The sequence below is a fragment of the Catharus ustulatus genome, chromosome 3 (genome assembly GCF_009819885.2).
Source record: "Catharus ustulatus isolate bCatUst1 chromosome 3, bCatUst1.pri.v2, whole genome shotgun sequence".
NCBI lineage: Eukaryota > Metazoa > Chordata > Aves > Passeriformes > Turdidae > Catharus > Catharus ustulatus.
In genome coordinates, this window is record NC_046223.1 from 83317162 (window position 1) to 83344374 (window position 27213).

General features: G+C 36.7%; 1 protein-coding gene across 1 annotated transcript in view; it reads left to right on the forward strand.

Annotated features, from left to right (window-relative positions):
- The window catches only part of ME1 (malic enzyme 1), a 158691-nt gene that overhangs the window by 72380 nt on the left and 59098 nt on the right, over positions 1-27213 (forward strand). Inside the window, exon 6 of the mRNA XM_033054780.2 lies at positions 16954-17057. Coding sequence (XP_032910671.1) covers positions 16954-17057 — 104 coding nt within the window. The remainder of the gene's footprint in view (positions 1-16953; positions 17058-27213) is intronic.

Sequence of the window (27213 nt, forward strand, 5' to 3'; positions counted from 1 at the left end):
ATCAGTCTTGTTTACCGGGGTGTGAAAACTGGCAGTTTAATAAAACCAACCAAACAGCAAAGCCTAGTAATAGAAACCAAGGTCAAAAACTATCTTTATACACAGTAAAGAAAAGCAAAAGACACTAAAGAAAAGTAAGTTAATGAAAATAATTATGAATATTAAGAATGAGGTTTTCTGTTTTTCCTGTGATGGTACATATAGAAGTATTAGATAGTCCCTATAAATGTGGTAGATACTTCTTAAATGTAAGTTTAATCTATCCTGGCAAGAAGTCCTATTTCCCATTTTATTAACAGCTAATGAATGTGCTGAAAAAGCTTTAAAAGTTTGTCAAGATCCGTAAATCAGAATGTCCAAATATTGCTTTGTCAGTTCTTGAAAAAAAAAAAGTGGTAAAAGCTTTCTCTGTACCACACTAAGCTGGGTGTGGAAGAAGTAGTAATTTCACGATTATAAGCCGCACCATTTTGACTAAAATTTTGGTCCGAACCCGAAGTGCAGCTTGTAATCAGGTGCGGCTTATATATGGACAAAGAACAAAAAGTTGCTCTTTTAGTTTGGAGGACAGGTGTCTGCTGAGAAAGGCAGGAACTTCTCTTTGAAACAGAGAATGTAAACCCCCTCCCTCCAAATTATTATAATTTTGAAATCAAGGGACTTTCAGGCAAAAATATGAGAATTAGGAATAACATTTCTTTTCTAGGGAAATTAAAATAGAAATACAGTACTACAAAGAAACAAACTCCAAACCCTGACAAAGTCAGAGTACAACCTGACACCCTGTCAGGCAGGGTGTTGGTAGCAGTCCCATTAAATGGTGGCTGTAGTCCTCCTGCAGTGACAGATGTGATTCAGTTGGAGCAGTGCTCCTGCAGAAGGTGCAGTTTCCCTCCAGAAGTCCAGTGGTGATGTGGAGAAATCCGGTTTTCCTCTGGAGTCCAGTGGGCAAAGGGGCTCCCTTAGTGTTCCAAAACCTCTGTTTTTATCTTGGTAAGAAATGTTGGGCTCTTCCCCCTGGCTGGAGCAACTTCCAATGGGATGCAGTAATTTTATCAGTCCCACAGTGGGGCTCAATGGCCATTAGCAGAAAATGACTGGCTGGAAGAGGGATGGGTTGTGAAAAGATAAAGAACAATGCCCTGCCTGGTTTCAATGGATGACCCATTAGCAGAATATCTCCCATGGAGATAAGGATCACTGTCCCCACCCTCAACAGATGGTGATAGAATAGATACCTTTTATCACACTCTGTATTGTAACGTGCGGCTTATATTCAGGTGCGGCTTATGTATGGACAAAGAATGAAAAGTTGCTGGCACCCAGAAGTGCGGCTACTACTCAGTGCGGCTTATAATCATGAAATTACTCTACTAGTTTTTTTCTCAGGTATATCTGGGATGAATTGAAAGTTCAGGAAGATTGGATTAAAGGTGAGGCTCTTATTGCAAATGCAGTGGTCCTGGTCTAAGAGAGTTTACAGATTTTTTGTGTACTTATTTTTTACCTTTGAAAGACATTTGAATTCTTACTGTTTCTTTTAAGAAACTGGACTAATGAAAAAACAAAGCAGGCCACTCTTAACTGGAGAAAATGCAATTTCAAATATGTTTTTCTGTGAAGAATAATAAAATACTTGTGGGTTTATGGTATCTCAGGGGATGTTTTTCAGCTCTACAATGTTTAATATCTTTATCGGTGACTTGGAAGCAATATTTTATTGTTCAGGGGTCACAAAAGAGACATGGTTTAGTTAAAGTACTATTATCCAGACAGAGGAGTAATGAAATCTAGCAAGACTGATGCCTTATGTTATATAGAAGTCAAACCAACAGTGAAAGGGTTTCTTTTGACCATAAAAATTTTAATCTAATACTGGATGCTTAGCAGAGGAATGAGAACTGTGCTTATTTGATACCTTAGAAAAGAATCTTTGACAAGTTCAAGGCTGCCAGACCAATTCTAAACTGATCACATGTGTAAATTGAATACTGGCAATGGCCAGTTGTGGGAGATTTGGAAAGATTGTGTGTTAGCTTTAAATTTAAACCATTTACCATAAATTTCAGTTCAAGTAGAAAGCATTCAACTCTTTCAAACAGTGCATTCACATAATGTGGAAGAGCCAGGACAGCTTGAATTGAAAGGACTTCTTACACAGGCAGTTTCTAGCAGAAAACACTGTGGTGCCCTGAGCACCAGCACAGTGCCATGTGGGCTGCCCAGGGGTCAGAAGTCATTCCAGCTGCAGCCACAGTGCCATTCTCTTGCTCTTTGTAGACATAGCTAAAAAGCTGATTGGTCACATATATATATACCCTTAATGTGCAGATGAATCATGATGGGCAGTTTGCTTTAAAAAAAATGTGTATCTGAATTGTTTTTTATTTGTATAACTGTTGGTCTCTTCTCTGAAATAATAAGAGATAGGATGAAAGAAAACGACCTCAATCTGCACCGTGTGAGTTTTAGGTGGGACATTAGGAACAATTTCTTCACAGAATGGGTTGCTAAACATTGCAACAGACTGCCTATGAAGTGTTAGAGTCCCCATCTCTAGAGGTATTTACAAGCTCTGAAGCTGTGGTGCTTAGAGACAGTTTAGTGCTGGACTTGGCAGTGCTGGGTTAACAGTTGGACTCATTATCTTAAAGGTATTCCATGATTCTGTGATTTAAGCACTGAAAAGTGCACAAAAGAAATATGCAGGGCAACTGCTAGGGCAGCTACTTCTTAGCTGCGACAGTACAGGGACTTGTGGGTTGCTATTTCAAGTTGTTTCCTGCATGCTTGCTTTGGAATATTTTTTTCTCTTAACTTACTAAAATATTGAAGTGCAGGAATGTGATGGTTCTCGCAGTTGCCCTAAATAGGTCAATGAGCATGCCTGGGCTGGCAGTTCCAACTCCTTGGAGGAATGACAGGCATCTGTGCTGGAATATGCAATCCAGAAAAGCTGAGGTGCAAATTCAAGCTCAGTTTTCCACCTTATCCTAGTTAACTTTCTGTATTTCCCCAAATTATTTCCAATTGTTCTAAGAATTAGTACCAGCCTTTCAAGATTCAAATTCTTGAGGAGTACCTGTACATAAATGTGCAAATGAAAGCTCTTGAGAAAACAGAAACAAACCTGCTTTTATTATTCATATTTCAACCAAAATAGAAACCTGGATAGTGGAAAACTGATTATAGAGGAAACCTGCAATTTCATACTTTATCAATCTAAAGATAAAAATGTGTTAAGGAAATAATTCATTTTGTGCACAGCTGCAGGGATTTCTAAATAAAAGACAATCACAATTTGCATTCATATGTAGAGTAGTGGCACTTTTACACTTTTAAAAAATGTAGTAAATATGTAACGGGAACGATTATGCTTTCTGATTTTACAAAGATCCTGTTGCCTTCCCCTTGAATGATAATTGTTAGAACTGGAGACATTTCAGTGACAGTTTTACTGTAAATTATCAGTAGCATTTCCTGAATTATATGAATGGAGATTGGTCCCATCAATATAGAGTCTGGTTTTGTATCTGATGCATATATGGAAATCTGATTTGTAGCTTTTCTCCATCGTGTCCCCCAGTTGTTTTGCATATTTTTGCAATACAAATGACACTATGTGTGATCAAAACAGGTTTCCAGATGTGCAGCTTTTAATTTGGGTATGTTAAAATGTTATTGACCAAATTAACCTGGCTGATGGAAGGAGGCTTTTTTGCATGATCTACAAAACAGTGAGACCAAGGAAGGTGCTTAGAAGTAATGCTGTGGCGCAATGATACTGAGTTCCAGACATGAACTTTTGTAAAACTATTGATGAAGTAAATATTCTGTGGTGTTTTTTTTTTTTTTGTTTTTTGGGTTTTTTTTTGTTTTTGGGTTTTTTGGGGGGTTTTTTTGTTGTTTTTTTAGTTGCTGCCTGCGTGTGCCCATCTGGTAGGAGATAATTGCACTTTGCTTTACCAGTTAAGTTTTATTTTGCAAGTGGATTATTTTCCCCTTAGATCTTGCTACTGTACTGCCTTCCCAGGCAGCACTTGAGCAAAGGAAAAAATAGATGAGCATTGCTTTTTCTTCCCCTTTCTGAACTTTGAGTTGGCAAAAAACCAATGCGATTGGATACTGTTTTTTGTAGAGTCAATGTCATGAGGAATTTTTTCCATTCTCTCTTCAGTGTTTAGAGGTATTAAAAAGTAAAGTAATATCTGAACTTAAAATCCTGTCTGGCCCATTGAGAAGGAGGAAAAATCCCCATACTTTTTTGTCAGAATTGGTAGTCTCATTTTAAATCTATTCAGTTTTTTGAAGTGGACTGAGTTTGTGTTAGAAGAGAGAATGGACATACATCTGATTTTATAGATGCATGTTCTAAAGTTGAGGGGTTTAGTGTTATCTTTCCAGTCTGTTTCAAAAGGTCAGCATCTAAAATAAATATGGCATCATCAATCTTTCCTGAACATGCTTTATTTAAATAGCAGGAACACTTGGAATTGTGCCAGCATCCATATTACAATTGCAGACTTAAAAAATGCTCTGAAGAAGGGATGGCACAAGACTCACCATTTTCCCTCAGTGCAGGGACTGTGGATGACATGTTTGAATGGATCACAAGTATCTGACAGCTGATGTTCTTCTATAATTTTTGAGACTTTTCCTTTTCTTGCTCTTTAATGCTCTTATTGAATAACTACAATATGTCTAGTAATACATTCACAACTTGAAAATTTCGTAAGTTATTTTTACTCAGTGTTTTTAACTCATATGGGTTGAGAATTTGTAAGTGTAGTAATCAGTTTAGATTTACTCAAGATACTGATATTTCCAGTGTGTTTAATTCTTCTAAAAACAGCCTCTTTGAGTTTGTCTTCTATTTTGTCCCTAGCCTTCTGCAATTTTTAAATTACTATTTCTTCTGTATCTTCTGTCTTACTATGTATTTCCACGGCTACCTTCAAGAAGACTGTGTACAAATGTTTTCTGCCTCTTGGGGGGATGCATTCTACTAATGGTATATTAAGAAAATTGAAACACAAAAACAGTACCTACCCCTTTTATGAAGTAATTGTGCCCAGAGGGGAACAGCATTTCCCACAGTATTTAGTGCTGTTAAAAGTTTTGAATTATTTGCAAATGTAGAACATCATTTGCTATTCTTTACCATGGTATTCCCAGTGGAACATATTGCATCTCCTCTCTTGTTTTCATTGAGCTGCTTTTCTCATATTTTGTTAGGCATACATCAGCAGCTATGAGTACCAGCTTTTACCAATAAAACTCAAATATAAATGGGTCTGGATACTAAATATTTATTCTCTTTAAATATTTTTCTTCATTTCAGAATGTGTACACTATCAACATTTTCTTTAAGGTTTCAGTCACTTGTAATGACTTTGTTCTTTACTATTGCTGTAGAAAGGCATTCTGTGTTTACACTACTACTTTTATAGTGCTCATCTCCTTTTACCCTAATAGAGGGGTGAAAAATATCTTGATCCTCATTTCCTGTCAGTAGCAAAAATTCTTACAATCCTTTCTAAATTAAGAAAAAAACAACGGGGAAAGACTTTTTTTTCATCAGGGACTTACTTTTGTTATTGTACAACAAAAGGTTACTGCATTTTTAAAAATTCATCCAGTTGTTCTAGTATAATTAAATTAAAGGCGACTTTCAAGTACATATCTTTTTAAGAGGCATGTTGTATAAAATAATATATTGTTATATATTTCAGTGCCAGACTTACATCCACCATCATTCTAAACTGCCTTTCCTAAAGTTCTCTTTTACTTTCATGGAACAATAAGGATGTGTTTGCAATCTTCTTGTAACCATCCAGCTTTTCCATGTTGCCTGTGTACTAAACTCAAATCTAGACATTTCTGGTATACCCACTTAGGCAGCAATGTTTGTGCCTCTTTCTTTCTCATACTTGTCAGAGGAATGGCCAGTTATAATCTCACGTTGGAATTAATAGCCTTGAGAGTCTGGGGCCAAGCCAGGTAAGGTCAGAAAGACTTAAAAAGAGATGTGGAGCTTGGCAGTCATCTTAACCTAAGCTAGTCCTCCTAGGCTAATTTTCTAAGGGGAACAGGTGCTTCTTCTTGTAGAGGAACATCTGAAACTGGTCTGATGCATTGGATTTTAAAATGGTTTTAATTTTTTTTCCTACTTATTGACTATAAAAAGAGCCTAGACTGCTTTAGATGTAGAAGTATCCAGCATAAGTTCATGTTAGCTGACCTAACATGAATTCTTACTCAGTTTGCACTTCACTTGCCTCTCTCTGCATCTGATTTGTGGTTACTGTGTGACTCAGTGGACTTTCACAGAGATTGAAACTTGGTTTTGAACTTATGTCAACCTCTTATTAAACAAACTTTAGCTATCTTTGAGAAGTGTCATTCTACTACTCTTTGAGAAATGCCATTCCACTGCTTAATGCATGAGAAAACCTCAGCAATTGTCTGCTACATTTGATCCATTGTCATTCTTTAAACTTTGTAATTTTGGCTAGGAGTGTATGGTATTCTTTTTCTGAGGCTATTAATTTGTTATTGTGAAATTTTGTATTTATGATTATTTCTTTTGTGAAATGTTCTATTTCCTTAGACCACAGAAAATGTAGAACTCGGTGGTGCCTCAGATTTTCATGTTTACCAAACAGTGTGTTGGTAATGAGTTTTAAGGTTTGAGAAGTTGAAGAGGGAAGGGTCTTAGAAGAAATAATATAGATGGTGACACAGAATTTAAGTCTCAGTTTCAGCTGACACTAGAAAGAACAAGCTGTGTACTGATGTTACAGGCAGTTCTGTCAATCCATTTAATTTCTTCTTACTTCACTTTTCAGAGCAAGGGGATCTATGAAAGAGGGCAAAAATTAATATCTGGAAATGCTTATTTTGGATAGCATGCATGAATATCCATAGACTAAATTGATGGCAGACTTTGTTTGAAGATACATTGGACATTTCCAATTCTTTATGCTCAAAAGACAGCAACAGATAGTGTTTGTTTTCATTGGCTTTCACAGTAACTGCTGTCAACCTCCACAGCAATTTCACAGGCAGCAGGGAAGACAAGAGAAGGAATGGACATAAATATAGCTATTATCACAAAAGGTGGGAAAATATGTATTATTTATTGCTCCACATAAGACAGCCTAGCATCTGGGACAAAGCTCGTCATACTTGAATTGTAAAGGTGCTCTTACAAATGTTGGCCCTGTACTAGCAAGTCTACTGTGTGCACAGAATGACTTTTTTTTTCACTTGTGATAGGAAAGATATATAGTTGAGATGCCAGCACCAAAATATCAACATACTTTTTTCAGTCCAGGGGACACAGTTGACGTGACTTGTTGGTGTAGGAAGAGATCCAACCCTTTTGGCTCTCGTAAAGTGAATGTCTGAATGTCAGCACAGGAGACAGGGATGTCAGGGTCAAAGGAAGGACCATGTGGAAATAGCTTATGGTAGTAAATGAAATAAATAGACATAAGTTTAATAAAACTGAGGAGAGGTCACAACAAGTGGCGGAGATTTATAGTTACATGTGAATGGGAAAAAGAAAAACCAACAAAACAGCAGAACAGTTGGTGCAGAAATGAAATATACTGGTAACCTAAAACAAGATTTTCAGTTCTGTAAATGGTATCTGTTGATATGTTAAAATTCTGTTCAATTACCTATCTGATGTACATGAGACACTCTGCTGTTATAATGTGCGAGCTGATAAAATATTAGCAAAATCCTCTTTATTAGTATAATATTAAATATTATTGGAAAAGTTCTTTAAAGCAAAAGGAAGGAAAATTATTAAGATGTCATTCCTCTGAATACTGCTTATTAATAACAAGCCTTTACTGCTGTCATCTTCAAAACAGTAAGTCCTTGCTCTTTACTGATTCACTTTTTTGGTGGTTTGCTTTTTGATTTTGTGTTAGTTTCAGAGGTTTTTTTCTGTATTTTTGTCTGGTTTTGAAAGCAGGATGCATCCTATACCTACCTACCCTAAACAAAATTTGTAAATGTAAATGCATGAACAGAAAGGGAATGATGTGTGTTTGTTGCTTTGCAAAAATATTATAGGAAAGTTAGATGTATTAAAAGTGTTTGAACAACCCCAAGCAGCTGTATCTTGTCACTCTCTCAATAAAGCTAAAAAATTTAATATATTGAGATAGCTACACTCCTGCTAACTTTACAGGAAAAAAGGAAGATAAATATCTCCAACTTCTCTAAAGTGTTTCACTAAGGCTAGACTTGTTTTTTAGGGTACTATATAGGCTGCCATGAGTACTGTTTGGGGCTCTTCTTAAAGATTATTGTTTGGCCACCTTCTGTGATTTATTACAAGCACTCATGGCTGGAACTTCAAGTAGGTTTTAGCACATCATCCCTTATGTGTCTTGAGAGCAAGAAACTTTTCAAAGTTTGGTTACAGTAATCTATTTCTGTAGCTTCCAGTTCCCATTATCCATCAGCTATATTTTAAAGTGTAGGCTATTGTAACATGTTTCTTGATGTGTGACAGGACACGTGACTGAGATTTTAGCCATGTAGCAGCTGGGGTTCATGAAGAAGAAATTGTAGTTATTAACTCTGTGGTGCCTGTGGGAGGTCAGTTATATAGGGAGCTTAATGGTTCATCTGAGCTTTTTCTGTGACTCAGTAAAAGCTTTTATAGAAAATAGATATCAGGAGTTTTAGAATATTTCTTGTGAGATTTCTTCTGAAAATTATATGAATTGCATGAGATTTCTCAGATTTCTTTTCTTTCCTTGCTATTGTTTGTATGTTAAAATATTAGTGATTACATGCTGCACAATGTGCTGAAGTCCTAAATGATGTTGGATTCTTCAGGACTATTGTTTTCTCAATAGACAAATGATTAAGTTTTTCAAGAAATGCCACTGGCATGCAGACAACCATTTGTTTTCAGTTTTACTGTGTAAAAGAGTTATGCATGCTAAAATTGTGTCTGATGAAATGTTCCTCCAAAACCATGGTTCTGAGTGTCTTCCAAATTCCAACTCAAATTACAGGCATTTGTGGAACTGGCATTGTCCCTGTCTCTGCAGACAGATGTTAACATCAGGAGAGATCTCTCAGACTATTAAACATAATGCAGAGTATTTATCCTGCTGTTCTGTTTTGTTTTGTTTTCTTAAAATACACAGTTAATTACCCTCCTTGTTCTCCTTACTAACTCTGCTAGACATAGTTCTGGTAGCAGGTTGAATCATAGAATCATTTATGTTTGAAAAGACCTATAATATAATTGAGTTCCACTGTTAACCCAGCACTGCCACCACTAAACCATATCCTGAAGTGGCACATGTACTTCTAAATACATCCAGGGATGGGAACTCAACCACTTTCCTGGGCAGCCTGTTCTAATGCTTGAGAACCTGTTCTGTAAAGAAGCCTCTGTATTCCATCTATGGTGACAGTGCTTTGTTCGTACAAAGCATTTCATTATTTTCGGAATGGCACAATTAACACAGAAAATGAGTCTTTCTATACTTTTCCTCAGTATTTTTCCAAGATTAGAAGTTATTTCCCCTTCATCCTGGTAATCATGTGCCTTGTGACAGCTGCTACTCGGTGCACAAGTAAATGTAGATTTAAAAAAAAGGACCTCATGAATCCCTATGGTGGTGATACTCAAGCATGGTACTAGGAGAGCTCTGGTGCTTTAAAGATCAGTCTAACAAGGAATTTATTATCTTAATTTTGAAGCTAACTTTCTGTAACAGATGATGTTGGAATAATTGTATCTTTAGTATTGAAAAGCTTTTTAGTTTTTCATTTTCTAGTATGAAAAACTTTCAAGCTAACTTTTGTTAGCTTTGAAGGCAGTTTTTTCTTTTTTCAATTACAGTACTTTCATAAACAGCATCTAATCCAGTCCTCAGGAAAATGCCTTCTTTTTTCCTTATGGACAGCGCATGACTGGTGATGGCCATTCTCTGAAATGTACTTCTAAAAGTTTTTAGACATTAAACTGATTGAAAATCATTAAGGTAAGCTGTTGCAGCTGTAAGCTGAAAAAAGGCTCCAATGGGAATCACAGGGAAATGCCATTATTTTTTTGCTTTATCTGTTGGCTAACAAAGTTGTACTTGAGGTATGTTTCACTACTCATCTCTTCCCAGGTCTTTCCTGATTGGAAACTGCATAAAGACCAAAGTGCACAGCGCACTTTGCCAGACTGTCCAATTAAATTTACTGATAGAAATTTTTTTATGTAAATGGTAACTTATTGAAAAAGCTTTATTATTGTTGTGTGAATCTCTTATACTGTGTACTGGAAAGGTGAACAGGTGGAACAAAAGCCAAATTGCTCCGAAAAACACATAATTCATCTGATGTCAGATGTATTATTGCTTTAAAAGTCTTTACTTTTTGGTATTCAATATCCAGTATGGCAATATATGCATAGCCTAGCTGTAGTGTGTACTACTTGCAGTTTTCAGAGCCCACCAAGTAAAGGTTCAGGTGTCATTTTGAATTCCAGATTGTTTCAAAATGAACTTCTTGGGCATATGCATCATTAATTGGCTTCTGGCTGTAATTGGTATTTAAAGTGTTCAGAAATCTTGAATTACACCTAAAAATTATAAGATAAATTTTCTATAAAAGTATAATTACTATAAAATATTTTATAATTCCCAGCATTTTGGAGTTTAGCTGAGAGTGACTCAGGTGTATCTAGAGACTCAAGGACACACTGCTCTGTGCCCGGAACTGTGAACAACCCTTGAGCTCTTCATCCATCACTTAGTTCCACTCGTGGACACAAGTGAGTCATGTCCCAAACACAAATGTGTTATCTGACCGGGAAGAGATGGCAGCCCCTTGAAAAATCTGAAAAATCAAGTGCATGTTGCCCCTTGCTGCTGCAACTTTCTGTCTTTGGGTTTTGCACTTGTTGCTCCCTTGCTAATGAGGGCTCACATAACCACACTTTTGTGTATCGCAGGCATGTTTGTAAATGTTGTCTTCAGGGGGCTGGGTGCTCTTTAGCTTTGCTCACTCACAGGAATGTGTTTGGCCTCCTGGAAGAGCCCTTCTGGTAGCCATGGCATGGATGGAGGGATGCAGGCAGATGGTGCCGTGCGAGGGGGCTGGAGGCTTGTGCCCCTGGGCACACAGCCACTGTCTGCCCACAGCTCTCACACACTGGGGCCTTTATTCAGTGCCATATCCATGCGCCGGAAACATCCCACAGAATGTCCTTGGCACAGCCCGGCTTTGTGCAGGCTTGCTTGGGGACGGGCTGTGGTAATTTCATAGCGTGTTACTAGATTCCTTCATGAAGCATTCTTTCCAGCCATTAGAGGCATTTTTATTTTGTTGTTAAAGCTCGCTGGAGCTGACAGTTTTTCAGCTGGGTGAGGCTGTCTGCATGCGTGGGAAATCACTAGAATACAAGCTACAGGGTTCAGTGAGCATTCAAAGCTACAACTGGTAATTCCTCTTCAGGTTAAGCAGTGAGTAAGCTCCCTGAGCAGAAGCAAGCACAGGATGTAAAGATCACATTGACACTTTAATAACATTATGAAATTAAAGAACAAGTTGGGTTGAATAAATGAAGCCTGTCTCTAAGGAGAAATAATTTAAAAGTCTGGTCCGGGTATGTAAATCTATAGTGTCATTATACATATATGAAAGAGAATATATTCTCTATATATTTTACCACAACCTTTAATCCTTTTAAGCAGATTTTTTAAACACCATGACTGCTTTTCTGTTACATTAGGATATTGCTTCACCAGAGTTGTAATATTTTTTTTTTTAACTGTCTCAAAAATTCATAATGCTCTTTGCTAATAATTTTATTCCACAGAAGTCTTTCCTTTCAAGCACCGCATTCAAAATTGATGACAAAGGAGCACTATGAATGTATTATTTTTAGACTCTTGCCTATTGAAGGTCTAGAATTTTTGTGTGAACAGACAAAAGGTCTGATGTTTAGATAGGAGGGGCTGTGATCTCTTCTTAGTGAGTGTGTCATATGGCTAGTGTAATTCAAAGAAAACAAAATTTCCGAAAAAAATCTTTAAGTCTTTGACTATGCACCTTAGTTTTGCAAAGTATTCTATACCTTCAAACCCAATTGGTAGCATTCAACTCATCCAAAATTCCCTTAGCATTTAGAAGCACAGAATTTGTTACACATTTAAAGGGCCTCACCCTGTATTTCAGACTTCAAAACAAGCTTATTCAAAGAAGAGAAAGACTTTCTAGTCTACTATAAATTGAAATCTTATGCACGCTTCTAATGCGGTGAAAAACACTTCACAGCTGTAAGCAGTTCTTGAAGGACAGAAAATCATTATTCAGCATGTTAGTGCATACAAACTGAAAGTTTAAATGAATGCAGATTGATTACTGGGTAGGGAGTATTGATGGAAGCTGAAGTTATGTCCAAAACATTGGCACGTTCCTAACCGGCTAACTGGTTTTATTGGAAAAAGTTTCACATCAAGTGAAATTTCAATCTTGTGGAACAAAAATGAAAGTTTGGAATATGCAGCTCTCCTGGAGAACAGAAACCCTCCCGTGCTCACCAGACTTTCCCCAACCAGTTAAAACTGAGACAAGAAAACTACAAAAATAATTTAAAGTGTATTAATGTAAGAAAATATTAAGACTTGAAAAAGCAGTGGCCCCCACTGGTGTTCTTGGTAACTGTGTGCCCTGTTAGATGAATCATGCTCTGAAACATGTTTAATTTGTGGCATGTGGCATGTCTTTGTCCCGAAGCTTCAGATGTCCCATACAAATGCAGTTCTTTTTTAGCTCTATAATTGTGGCTCTAGTGCAAATAATTTCCCATTGTAGAACTGCTGGAGGGTTTTGGCATTTGAATGGCGTAGGGTTAGCTGCTACTCTGAAGCATTACCATACACCAAACACTGTCTAGGTAGCACTGATTGGTTCTGAACTCTGTCTGCTCCATCTTTGTCAGTGGAAAGGCTCGGGGTCTTGCAGATGTTCCCCTGAAGTTTTCCATGAAACTGTTCATTAAAGTATGTATTTGTTCCAAAGAAACATCTCATTGCCAAGTTTGGGAATAAATGACATTTCAGAGTGTTTGTGTTCAACTGATGAAATATTTAAGTGTGCCGTTTTCTCTTTCTCACTGGTTTGGCTTTTGTAGTTAAATTAGAGCCAGGTGCACAGTTCAGCCTTGCTTGAACCATGATGGTTTGCTGATCTCTTTAAGAGTAATGGCATAAACAGTTTGCCTTTTTCTTAAAACCCTCAATGGTTACTACAGTTTTAATGCGCTCAGGTGGTGCTTCAAAAAGCTCTCCGTTTTGCACAGCTAGTTCTGAATAGATCTACATGATATTTCCACTACCAGAACTTCAAATATGCCCTTTATTCACAGAAAGCATTATTTCTGTTAAAGCTTGAATGTACCACATTGGTAAACCTAAATGTTTCAGATTTTTTTTTTAGTCTTAGAATAAACATGTCTAAAAATAAGCAGGCATCATCTTCTTCAGTGTCATGGGATATGCATAACGAACCCAACAACCTGAAAAAATGAGAATTATGTTTTGGGGGAGACTTGATCTCCAAAAGAACAAAACAAAGTTTAAGCTTTGACAACAAGCTGGGTAACAAAAGAAACCCAAGTCATTGAGGAAAAGTACCTAATCATCATGTCAGTTTGACATACTCGATTGTACCGTGGAACTTTGTTTTTTGGTAATCTATTTTGAAAGCCATGAAATAGTTGGTAGCAAATGTTAATCTCTCAAGATGTGTGAACCCTCTAAAAAAAACAAGCACCACAGTCCTGGTTTGCATGGTGTTGACCTGAATAAGGGATAATGTGCTTAAGCAGCTTATTCATTCTTCAGTGGCCTTTGGAAAGGGAGCGGGTGCACAATGGTTTGCCACTCAGGGCGCAGACGTGACCACTGTTCTTTTCACTTGCTGAAGGTTTCATTCTTTTGTGTCTGCCACGGGCTTCTTCATACGTTGTTCCAAACAGGACCATAAAGGAACTTTTTAGGGCTATTTCATGTCAAACTGTAACGTTTGTTAAGCAGAATGCATTGAGCTGTAAAGGAATTTTGAACTCTTGAGTATATAGCTTGCCAAGCTTTTCATCAGAGATGTGTTGCTAAATTAATTGTCTCTGCTTGTGAGACTTCCCAGGCTAGAGGTTTACACATAGTTCAGAAACACTGTAATAATTGTTTTAAACATTTCACATGAAATTTCAGCATCAAAGATAGGTGAATAAACTCAAGCAGTGGCCCTATAAATGGAGCTGCTTTGGAATTCTGAGTTTTTGTGTTAGCTATAGATTTAAATGCTCACAGACATAAGAAATGCAGAAGTAGCAAAACGAGTATCACAGCCTATGTATGTTTCAAGGCAGACCCATAACTTGTTTAGCACTTTTTGAACAGAGTAATGTGATGCCTGTTTCTCTTCAACTTTCATGGAATCACTGCCCATCTGAACTGCCTTCTTGAAGGAATCAGACTGATTCAGACTGGTTGCAAAGCATTTTAGAAATATGTCTTCAGAATTTAAAAAATAAAGGGACCAAAGATTTTTTTCCCCCATTTTGATTATTGCTTTATGAAATGAGAAAACAGACATTGCTTAATAAAAGCTTGTGGAAGCTCTTTGAAAAGAGCAAATCAATTTAGGGAGAAAAATCAGGGGAGTTGCAAAAGGGCTACGTTATTAACTCTGAATTGAACAGTGTAGCATTCAATATCCATGCACAGGAGGTGGAATAGCAGGAGCCTACTGGGATGGAAAACTGCAGCAATGGGATATTAGAAATGACATTGCTATTTCTGAGTCCTACCATGATGTTGCTGACAGAGCCTCCTGAGGGTTGGCAGTTCTTCTTTCCAGCCTCGTGTGCTCGATCTGCTGGGAAGCGTGAGACAACTCGTATGGGCTCTCCAAAATTCCCTGAAGATTTCCTGTTGTTAAAAAGTTAATTTGCACTTCTTGTGAATTCCCCTCCCATGTATATAAATTTATCCTTGATTTTTCAGATTGTCTTGAGACCATTTTTAATAACTAGATAAATTCAAAATGGCAAGGAAAAAATAATTTCAGAAATAGTGTTTGACTACAAAGTTTGAAGTGATTATATCAAAATAAGAAGGCTATACAAAAGGGACAGTTATTTTGACAGATACCAGATAAAACTCTTGCCAGTTTTTCCTGCAGTATCTAGAATAGGGAAAGAATTACTATTTCGATTTTGCGGCTAGAATATTTTGGATCATGTGAATACACAGGAAAAAATTATTTCCGGGGGAAAAAAACCCAACAAACTACTTAGACATGAATGCTACAGTGTGTTGGTGAAGGGAATAAATAAAATACACTGTAATGACGTCACCTTCATTTACAAAATAATTTTAATTTTGAGCTTTATTCATGTTTCACTTCAAAATGCTGAACTAACAACTTCTGAATGGCTGTAAGTAGTGTATTACAAACTGTTCTGAATTGGTGATTAATTTAGCAAGTTTTATTTAGCAAGAAAGTTCAGCTTTTACACCTGCTTGATTTTTTAAAACATTCTAATCTTATTTCTTTACATCTTACTGGAAGTGGAGAGAAAAGTGAGGGAGAGACAAACATCTCTATCTATGGGTCTGCATCAGGATGCTCCCAGGGAGGCAGAATACCACCAAAGATTTTAAGTTTAATTTTTAAGTTTCATACTTATTCAAATCATTGTTTAACAGGGCCTTGTGACCCAGAGGAATTTTTTCAATTTTACAATGTAAAAAAACACTAGGGTGGGAATTTAAGCACTTCTCTAAAATTCAGAAATCAGATTTCTGTTTCCCAGCCTGGGTCAGGCAGAGAAAGCTTTCCGGACTTTTTGCTTTATTTTGCATTCTGAAGACTCTGTTTTGGAAAGGTGAGTTAGTCTGTATTTTTTTTTACAATGTTTTTCTAGTTGAAGCTGATGTACAAAAGATTTCTGCCACCCTGTTGAGTTTGCAAATTGTTTTTGGATGAAAAATGTTTAGCCAAGCTTCTGACCTATTCTGCAAGCTGTTTGCGCACGTGTGGAAGGATTGCATGCTATATACAATGGGGAAATTAGCTTATTTGTTTTCAGTGGCAAGTGAGAAATAATAACAAAGAGTGTCTTTATACCTGAGTTGCTGAGCGAGCCAGTGGAAGTGCGAGACTTGCTGTGGGGAAGTACAAATTTAGTAATTTGTAAGTTATAATTTGGAAATACATCAGACCTTCTAGCAGCGAAGAAATACAATGATACAGCCTTAGTGTTTCTATGGGCAGTATGGATCATAAAGCTAAAGAAAGGAGAAGAACAAGATTTAAGCATAGACAAATTCAGAAGTCATATCCACCTGATGGAACATGAATAGCTGAAATGAAGAATTCTAGAATCTAAACTGATAACCTAATAAGTTTGGAAGGAAAAGAGTAAAGGGTTGGGTATGTTTTAGCATATTAAATTTTAGAAAGCAGCACATTTTCTGAGTATCAACTCATCAACACAATTGAAATAATGGGCTCTGAGAGAGATTTGTGAAACATTATGATAAAATAAGGAAAATGGCTTTTTTAAATATGTCAGAGCACTTTCAAGATATAAAAGAAAAATGGAAAATTACTAACTAAAGCTTTAAAAGATGCTTTTGAAAAGTGACATCCCAGAGTAAAGTCTACTTTTTCATTTGGAAATTATACACTTGCTTTGAGACTAGGGTATCCCTTTTCCTTGATACAAAAGGGTGTTTCTTTAATCTCTTTATGTTTCTTTGGTCTTAATGTAGAGGTGGATAAATTGATATGTACTTCGTATGCTTGGGTTAATCCTCAAACACTGTATTTTTGTCCCCTTCTTATTAACTAAGAGTGTAGTATTGTAACGTGCTCATGTAATAGTTCAAACATTTTTTTTTTCAACAGGAATTGCTGAAAGATCCTTTGTATATTGGGCTGAGACACAAGAGAATTAGAGGTCAAGCCTATGATGATCTTCTTGATGAATTCATGGAAGCTGTAACTGCAAGGTAAGTGATATATCTGTGCTACTTATTCATGAATTCCACTGTGAACTTCATCTTGAGAGAAATAAAGGTCAGTAGCTTATGAAAAGATGGCAGAGTTATAAGGTTCCATATAATTTTTATTTTGAGCATAGTATTTTACAAGTTTACAACTGCCTTAACTATTCACCTTCAATATTGCAGTTTTATGACTTATATGACCAGTAAAATTCATCTGAATATAACTAGTTTTTCAAGCTTCTTTTTCTAGATTTAGATTGTTAAATATTTGCCTAATAATTTTATGTGCCTAGTGCTGTGCCTACATGGTCTTCTCTGTCTCTGTGATTTCATGCACCGGATCTAAGCAGCCTTAAAGAAGCTATAATACTTGGCAACCTCTGCTTCTGCCCCCACCAAACTCATGGGACTAAGAGCTTGACAGGACTAAGCTTCTTTAATTTTAAATGTCATGGTATGGACCTACACCGAGTCAGCTCTTTCACTGCTTCTCTTTTCCTATATAGAAAGTAGTTAGATGTATTATTACACTCTGATGCATTAAATAGTTCTCCTTGCATGTCAAATAGCACATTTGCTCGTATTTTCCTTGTTAAAATAATTGGAGTTCTAGCTCTGCATTCAATGGGTATATCTAAAACAGCTCAACTGTCGGGATCCTCAGAGGAGTATGTTTTCTGCATCTGCCTCCCAAAGGTGAGACTGAGCTATGGAACCTGGAAATACTTTCTAGCTCCTCAGTCTTGTTGAGATCTTACCTGGACATACACAACTTCTGTTCTTTCTGCCTTGGTTGCTGTGCAAAAGAAACTTGGCCAAGCAGGTGGTATTAATTTCTGTGCCTGAAAAACAAATTCCTTCATGTACTACTATACACTTCACCATCGTCCCCACTTCCACTCCCTTGTTAATAGTCTTCCTATGGAATTGCTGGTTTGACTCTACCCTGTTGTATATTTGCTACTCAGCTGAATATTCCCTTACAAATAACATTGATGAACCTTCCTAATAGAGTCGCCTCCCTAAAAGAATGTTCAGAACATTAGAAGCTTCTCTGTAGTCTGTGTTTTGAGAATCTCGAAAACTATGCATTCTCTAGCTCACCCTTTCTTTAAAATGAACCAGTGTTCTTCATACTAAAGGAAATAATCAGAGTCAAGCAGAAGATTATCTCAGTAATGTTTGAAGGTCTGGTTGACATGTACTTTTTACTTAAAGCTCAGTAATTTTGAGCAATTTTACTTTTTATTTTAAAGCTCTGTAATTTTGAGCAATTTTGAGCAATTTGTGTTTGCTTGACCTTCTGAAAGATCACTTTGTCCTCAGCTAAATCTGTCATGGTCAGCAGTGATTGTGTTTGGAGTGGAGCATTTTAAAAATTGTAATTCCAACTTTGCGTGGTTTACTTGTGAATTGTTTTGCCTGTAGTGTGACACCTACATTTATTATGATACCCATTTACTAAGGTGAAAGGAAAAGTGATGTAGTTAAATCAAAATCAAGTCCAATTGCTCAATAATTTTCCATTTCTCTAAATTCAGATTTGTGTTTAATGTGCTGCTGGCAGACTCGGCACTTACAGCTGATTCTGGCATTGCAGGTCTGACTGTTAAACATGCAGGTCATGATTCCCTTTACAACCACTGTGGTGATCTAGGTAATTGTATATTTTGGTAACATGATAGTTATTTTTTCCTTATGAAAGTTTCTATTATATTTTTCCTCTTTTCACTTTTCTTGGCCTTCTGCTGGCTGTTTCAATGAGCGAGTATTTGCTTTGCTAATCTTAGATGCCTGTTTGGTCTGTTAAGTTAGATGTTAGTCATATTTATTGTTAGTTATTGCCATGGAACTCCAAAAGAAGCTTTCTTGTTTAGCACTGCCTAATCAGTTCCGGGAACGGGATAAATTCTGGTGAAATCTGTTGTTGTGGTGTTTTCAGTACATCTCCAAGACATACATAATCATGAACACTGTAAAGCACAAGGCTGTCATGTATTTTTAATAAATCTAAATTAAAGAGAGGGTGATGACAGATATTTTCAAGTCAGAAAGCTATGTGAAATACCTATTTTAGATCTTTTTCACCTTTGTAATTCTCCAGAGAGGCCAAATGCTAACAGAAGTGAGAGCCAGATTTTAGCAGCATTGCCTGGGAGCAAGGAGTGAGTAGCAGTCCAGGGCGGTGCACTCTGTAGAGGCTTTTATTGGCTTCCATGGAATTTTCCTAGATATCATCTTGATTGATTGTTAAATTTTTAAAATCTAGATTTTTATAAGGTGATGCAGCGTAATTTATAGTGTTTCATGTTGAAATGTCACCTTTAGGCTGTGAATGGCATGACAATATAGAAAATGCTTTATAAAAAGGTATAGTTTCATCAACTGCAGTACTTTCCTCTTCTCAGCCTCTGCTGATATTCACTCCAAAAATATTCTTCTTATGAAACAAAATTATTTATGAAAGAGTCAGGATTAAAAGAAAAAAAAAAAACAAACCAAACCAACAAACCCAAAACTTAAACTAATCATTACTAAAAGATTTTGGTACAGTATCCAGTGTGCTATCATGCCAGAATGGAACTAGTACATTATGATTTTTTCCAGATGAGTGAAGGCAGAAACATATGGAAAGTATCTGGATTTCTGGTAACAAAAAATCCAGTGAACAGATTTTATTAATTTACACATGTGTATGTTTATCTGTTTATTTATTTATTACCAGTGTCAGCAGCTACCCTCTATGAGGGCAGATACTATAATTTCTCTGGGCATTATCAGGTGGTTTTTGCTTTTATGTCAGTGCAGTAATTTAGAGTAACAGGAATATTTTAAGTGGAAGAAATATTTCATGGCAGAAGAAAAAAAAAATGGACAGTTGTCTTCATCAGTGAACAACATAATATAAACTGGAATTCAGAAACATTTGTTAAGTTTCTGCCCTGTGGAGAAATCAGTCATAAAACATTTTACACAGACAAGTAAATTTTTCCCCATGACAAGTTGTTCTTAAATATCTATGTTTACAGAGGAAACTTTGAGAGTAGGGATTGCTAAACAACACTTTGGTAGATGGGATTGATCCACCAAAACTTCCTGTGTAACCAGAGAAAATAACACTGTGTTTTTATTCCAGTTCCTGTTACTTCTCTGCTTGATTGTGATGATGCAAAGAGAAATGTATCAGTGGCCAAGAGGTATTCATATATAACAGTGAAAGGATTATGGAAATACTTGAGAGGAAAATACATAGAATGGAGCTGGAACAAGAAATTAAAGGAGGTGAAAAAAAAATCTTTTCAAGTAACTGGGACTTGAATTTCCTTGTCTGATGCAAGAAGTAGATTTAAAGAGTATGGATTTTTTTTTTCCCTATTTCAAAGAATATTTCATTTTCACAAATTTGGTAAAGATAGCTCCATGCTGAGTCCCTCTAAAGAATGTCAGAGTAGGGAAGAACAGCATCCTACCAGCTTCCTTTCTGCTGCAGATCATCCACAATAGAAGTCATTATGGGGGGCAGGTAAAATACTGACTTGCACCTCTGTCCTATGAATAGATAGGAAACTTAGAAAATGGAAATAATCTGGTGGAATTTCCATAGATTATTTGCTTGCCTACCTACCACAACCCCAAAGAATTGGATGGAATGATTATTCTTATTATTAGTTATGAGCTAAACCCCGTGGATTTGTGATGCATATGAGCAGCCCTGTATCACTGAAATTATCTTTCTGTGTGTGTGTGATGGTAAGTTTTCAGTTACACTTCAAGATACAAATAATAGTGGTGGACCCTTGAAAAGTAATGCCATGTGTCATTTACGTTCTCTTCTGTAATGATATTTTGATTAAATCCTTCCCCACTCTTTTTATATGCTGTGCTTTTCTCAAGTTTGTGAGCTATAAACCAAGCTGCTGACAATTGTAATTCACTGTGTTCCATCCTAAATTACCATGATGTAGTCATTATTCCTCATTTGCCTGATTACATTATTCACAGATGGTAGCAGTATTTCATTTCACTTCATGCACTACTTTAAAGAAGTGTTTTATGGTAAATATCGTTTAGCTAACTTTGAGGACAACTGTAAAAGCTATATATCCACAAAATCAAAATAGAAAAATATTTTAATAGCTGTTTTCATTTAGTAGTTTACATTAGAATATAGTTCAATTTGTGACTAAATTAATTAATTCCTACAGCCCTTACTTTTGGCAAGACAATGTACTAGCAAGAAGTCAACTTAAAAGGTGCATATAGCTGTGCATCATTAAGAAAGTGGTTGGACCACACAGTCATTCTGACAGTATGTCCAAGCACAGGTTGTGAGACTATTGGTGCCTCTGTCCTCTTTTGCACTGTAGTGGTGCAAGACCAAGACTTGTATTGTGCCTATATGTTCCCATATTGATCAAGCTGGAGTGGCTGTATGGAAGTTGCAGGAAGAAATATTGCTGCAACAACTCCCTCCCATGGCAGACTCAGTGAAGATCTTTGTGTATAGAGATTTTTCTCCCTCATTGGGATTTAAACCCTTTGAAACATTTTTTCAAGCCTATGACTACCTACACCTTCCACCATGCAGTGATATTAACTTCCTAATGAGGATCACTGCGGACAGCGGGAGATGAGAAAGGTGGGTCCTTCAGCAGTAGCCTATATGCTGCCCTGACTACAGCTACAATTGCTCTTTGCACCTACCCTCAGTTCCTTCCTATGCTTACAACTGAGATTCATTTCCAGTCATTGATGGATTTACACTCTTTCTGAGACTACCAGGCTCCAGGCTTCCTTGCCCACCTAGACTCCCAAGTGGACCTTTTAGCACTCAGGAGATAAGACCATTCAGCAGGCTCCTTAGCTTGTTTAACTATTAAAAAAGGCTCTTGGACTAAAAGAGCCCCACATTGTGGTTTTAAATAAGAAACTGTTTCTTTGGATAATGGACAGTGCTGTGGAAGAGGAAAACTCAAACCATTTCATAATCAGGGTTTATTTTGTTATAATAGTTCAAGCAACTATGATGGTTTGCCTGAGAAGAATCTTCAAATTCTGTGATTAACCACGATGACTTTTAACTGATTCCACTTGCAACATTTAAATTGTTAACAGATGATGCCATCTCTAGGAAGGTTGTTAAGGAACCTTGAACCCTTCCCCAAGCTGTGGTGCTTAGTGGAGTACCCTGCTTGGAATTGTCCTCACCTGCCTGTGTAGGGGAAAAAGAGAAGTAAACGAACTGTACTGTGTTTCTTGAGATGCGATGCTTGTGTGCACGTTTGGCACTCCTTTAGTTGCCAGATCCAGGGAACTCTGATGTGGAGAAAAGAAGACTTAGTAGAAGACATCTGCTTCTCTGTGTTCTGTTACGTAAGGAGGAGTGGGTTAATTAATTCACTCCTGGTATGAATATCCTTATAAATATATCACAGAAAGAAGAACGTAGACAAGTAATTTTTGTTGGTTGGTTGGTTTGGTTTTGTTATTTAGTGTCTTGTATCCTTCTTCTTCCATTTGCTGTTGGTTCATTTGGTAGTTTAATCATATCTGATTGCTGGAAATGTTACAAATATATGCTCTACAGACTTTTTGGATGCAGTAAGTAGTATAAGGAAAAGTGAGTCTGTCTGAAGGAAAATCACAGCAGGATAGACAGACCCTATTCACATCAAGTTTATTTGCAGAGAGAGACGTGTTATTGTTTGTGATGCAAGACCTTAGAGAAATTAGCAAAGATCAGCAGAGGAGCCTTGAAGAAACAAAACGTTATTCATCCTTTAAAGAAAACAAAAAGTAACAAAATCCTCAAACATGATACTGAGAGGGAAGGCTGTTGTTTTGAGTTTTGAGATAAGATAAAGTGGGGGAATATTTTAGTATTTTTAATATGCTTCTTGTACCAAAACTGGATCTGGAGCTCAAATTGGATGTATTTATGTTCTAATAATGCTCCATTATGTCCCAGACTTGCTGCAGCCATTCAAAACTCAAGAAGTGAAGAACATGCTGTTCCTAGTCTTTTCTTCTCCAAACTATTTTAGAAAGGGATTTTTCAAATGGAAAAGGCCTGGATAATCTCAGTTACTTTCCTTCATGTTTTATAGCTCCAGCAAATGGTGGGCAGCATTCCCAACAGAAGTTAGCTGGTGCACTGTATTGTAAATGGAGTGAATGTTGATTTATTTGAATAATTTGTGTGAGTGTAATATTTTAACAAGGTTTATATTGTTGTTACGGAAGTACAGTAGTTTTCCAGGCTGTCAGAAGCAGCAGTTTCTTGTTTTTTCTTTCCTTTTTATTTTCTTCTTTTTTTTTTCCTCCATTGGAAACTCTAGTAAAGTAAAATATCAAAAGTTTGGCTTCAGTTCACATCAGAATGCAGTAATTTATCTGTCCCTTTTATCCCAGCTCTGTCTCTTTCCCACTAGAAATCAAGAAGTATTTCTACCTATATTTCATCTCTCAGGAAAACTTTCAGTCACTTACAGTCTGGCTAATTGGATTTGAGTACCTCAGTGCTTCATCTCTCTTTGGTCTTTTACCTCTATCAGAGAGCAACACTGCTCTCCCACCCAAACTGCTGCTGCTGCGGAAATTCCTGATCCATGGCAGTGGATCAGTCCATGCCCATGGGTACCTCTGCTGCTTGATTGCTTACTAATAGTAAGCCATTAATAAATATCACTGACATAGCCTATTAATCATTAGGTTGTTATTGAATTGTTTTGCCACTGGCTCATTTAGCAATAAACCATCATGGCTCACTGTTTTGTATGTCAGGTACTCATAAATTGCTGTATAACTGCATTTTTACACTCTTTTTCATTGTAGTTGTATCCTTTTAAAATAAAATCTAGCATGAGAGAATAGATAATTGTCATGGGTCTTCGGTGGATATCCTAGAACTGCAGTTTAGATCTTTTCATACCCAGGGATAATTTTTTTAAGTGTTGTCATCACTGTATTAAAAATTGACAGTGACATTAGCCAAAGAGCTATAGTCCCAGATTAGACAAATGAGTGTATTCCCAGAATTTAATTATCCATGCTCCTTGAGATTGCTGTATGACAGGACACTTGCTAGACTCAAGAACATTTTTCAGTCTTCCGAGGACAATGGAAACTTGGTGGCTTCCCTGGCCATCCTACAATCCTAGTAGTAATCCGTGTGTCCTTGCCCAGGCATATAGGGTATTGAAGTGTAGACAAACAGCACTTCTGAAAATCAGCAGACTTTGTTTTGGTGCTTAACTGTGGATTAAAATGCTGACTTGTAAAATGCAAACATTTAACTATATAATGAGGTTATGGCCTTGTTAGTCTGCAAGCTGTGCAAGCCTTGTCATGTGAACTCTTTGCCAGGGTTTTAGGACTGGGGTTCAAAAGCATTCCAGAACTGAATTCTGGAATTGTGTACATTATCAGTTGAATCCTGGGAACTGCCTCTCTCCTTCTATCCCTGCAGTCTCTCTACACCAATTTCATGCCAATAAAGCAAACTGAGAACTTGCTTAATTGAAGGGAGCTAAAGGCTGATGCTCTTAATTGCAAGATCATACAATTGATTCATTTCACTGATTCATTGGTTTTGGGGTTTTTTTGTGTGTGGTTTTTTTTTGTTTGTTTTTTTGTTTTTTTGTTTTTTAATCTAGAGGCAAGGACACAGTATCTGGTGTCCACAGATTTTTTTACCCTTTTTGGGAATTCCAGATGCACATCTTATTTTTGCATTAGCAATCACTGGTAGACCAGTGTAAAAAATATTACCCATGGCTGAAAAATGCAATATGACACTTCCAGCCCTCTACCATATGTAAATGCAGTTAGCTGACACTTCACAGACACTCAACAGTGCAGCCACTGCTAGCAACTTCTGAATAAATCATGTTATCTGTGTAGCTAATAATTGCCAAATCATAAAAGTTCTTTGCAATTCTGGAAGTAAATTTATTTTAATGACTAGATTTTTGGAGTTCCAAAGGATGCTGATTGTATCCCCAGAAACAGATAATAGTGATCTCGTGGATCATCTTTATATAACTGGGGGTGTATGTGAGAGACAAAAAGGAACACATTTTGAAACCTAGAATGGGGTATGAGTGATTTGAAGATCCTTTTTTTCTTAATCCCTTATTTTTTAGGTCTTCCTGATGATATGGTGGGAAGAATTTCTACTGCTCTCCCTACAGTGGCTCCTGCAAAAGGAAAATCTTTACTGTTTTATCTCTGGCAGGATGTCACTGATGTTTCTCCTTTGTACAAAACCACAAAGCTGTCCCTTTCAAACATACTTTTGAAACAGTGAGATAATAATTAGTGAACTGTATTTCAGAAATTGGTGGATTTTATCATCAAAGTTAATTGTTCATGTACTTGCTGATCTGTAGTAAGCCTAAATGGCCATTGGAAAGAGATTGCTGGCAGGGATTGATCAAAATGAAGTATACAGAATTTAATTAAAATGGAGTTAAATACTGCTAGAAAAAGCAAAATCTCCTTTCTAGAATCATAGAACCATAGAAGATATTAAGTATTTCTGGAATACTTAGTTAAAGGATGTATAAATTTAATTTTATTATAATTACTTTATTATTAATTTCTACTGCTAGAAGTAAATTTCTTTATTCTTTTTTTTCCCTCCCTATTTTAAAAGGCCTTGGTGGAACAGATATTTGGAATCTTTGCTCTTTCTTGGGATAGAAAACATGTACAGGAGTTATTTTTCCTTCAATAGAACTTATGAATAGGAGCAAGCTTATTTGTGTCCGTTAGAGAAACTGAAATGTCATGATAGCTACTAGTAATAGAATAGTATTCAAATCTGAAGAGAAAAAGTGCAGGAAAAAACCAGTGTTCTTTTAACAAACCATAAGCTTCCACGAAGAATTTAACTAGTGTGAATTTCAGGTAGTGTATATGCTTTGAAAATGTTTAATCAGCTTATTTTTTTGCCTAGATGTCATCTGTGTTTATTGTCCCATATGTAAGAACAGAAAACAGTTGTGAAATTCTCTGGAATAATGCAGTTCTCACAGTAATATCATATCATGTGTGCTTTAACCAACTATGAGAATTTCCAAATATAGCAATAATATTTAAGTCCACTTTCTTACATATACTTTGGTTCTGCACCATTATAATTAATTAATTAATTCATTCATTTATTCATCTAGCCTTTTTCAGTAGCTACAAAATAGAAAGCCTGTCTTGTTAGAGGTTTTGCATTTGGCTGCCCTGGAGTCATCTGAAAACCTATGGAATCCATTTCTCTAGCAGGATATCATGATCCAGACATTAAGAGATCTTTTTACAGTATCAAGTTTCTATTAAAATCTTTGATTACAGTTTTTTCTTCTGAAAAATTGTTTATAATGCGAGCACAGGTTTCATCAGGGTCTGGCCTGCCCTGACCCTGGGGTGGTGTTGGCAAAGTGGCTAAATAAGTAATAAAGGGATGGGAATGACTAAAGGGCTAGAAAGTGAAAGCTTTAATATGAGGAGAAGTAAAAGGGGGTGCACAAGGGTGAAACATAAAACATAAACTGAAATACCTGCTCACAGCCACCTCGGAGAAGTCCTTGCTCCCTAGAAGTCCAGTGTTCACAGGTCTGTGTAGCTCCTTTAGAAGACCCCAAAATAGGGTTGAGCACACACTTACATAGACTATGAGGGAATGTTCTAGAAAACTTCCAGCCAACCACAGACTCTGTGTCGTCTCTACTTGCATGATCACCCCCAGTCATTCCCATAAGCCTTTTCTTTTCCTGTACTTCTCTCCATAGCGTGACTGGATATTACCTATCTTGGCTTCTCAGTGTCCAGGGTCCAATGTTGTTACCTGCTGTATGGACAATTCACAACCTATTCCTTCCAGGATGCACTGCCACAATGTTTGACTTCTGGAGTACTACATTTGTTCTGTGGGGCAACAGTAGCTCTATTGCATTTATACTGGGATAACAGTTAGTTAAATTTGTTAATTATTCTAAATTTGTATAAAATAAGTGGTTTTTCAGTGTAAGCCAGACTACACAGTCTAAGGACTTGTTTTCTTTTCTTTGCCAGAAAAGTATAGAAGCCGTAAATTATATATGGAAAATATTTTAAAAGAATGATATTTTCAGGATAAGAGAACTGAGTGCAGCTGGTTTGGTAT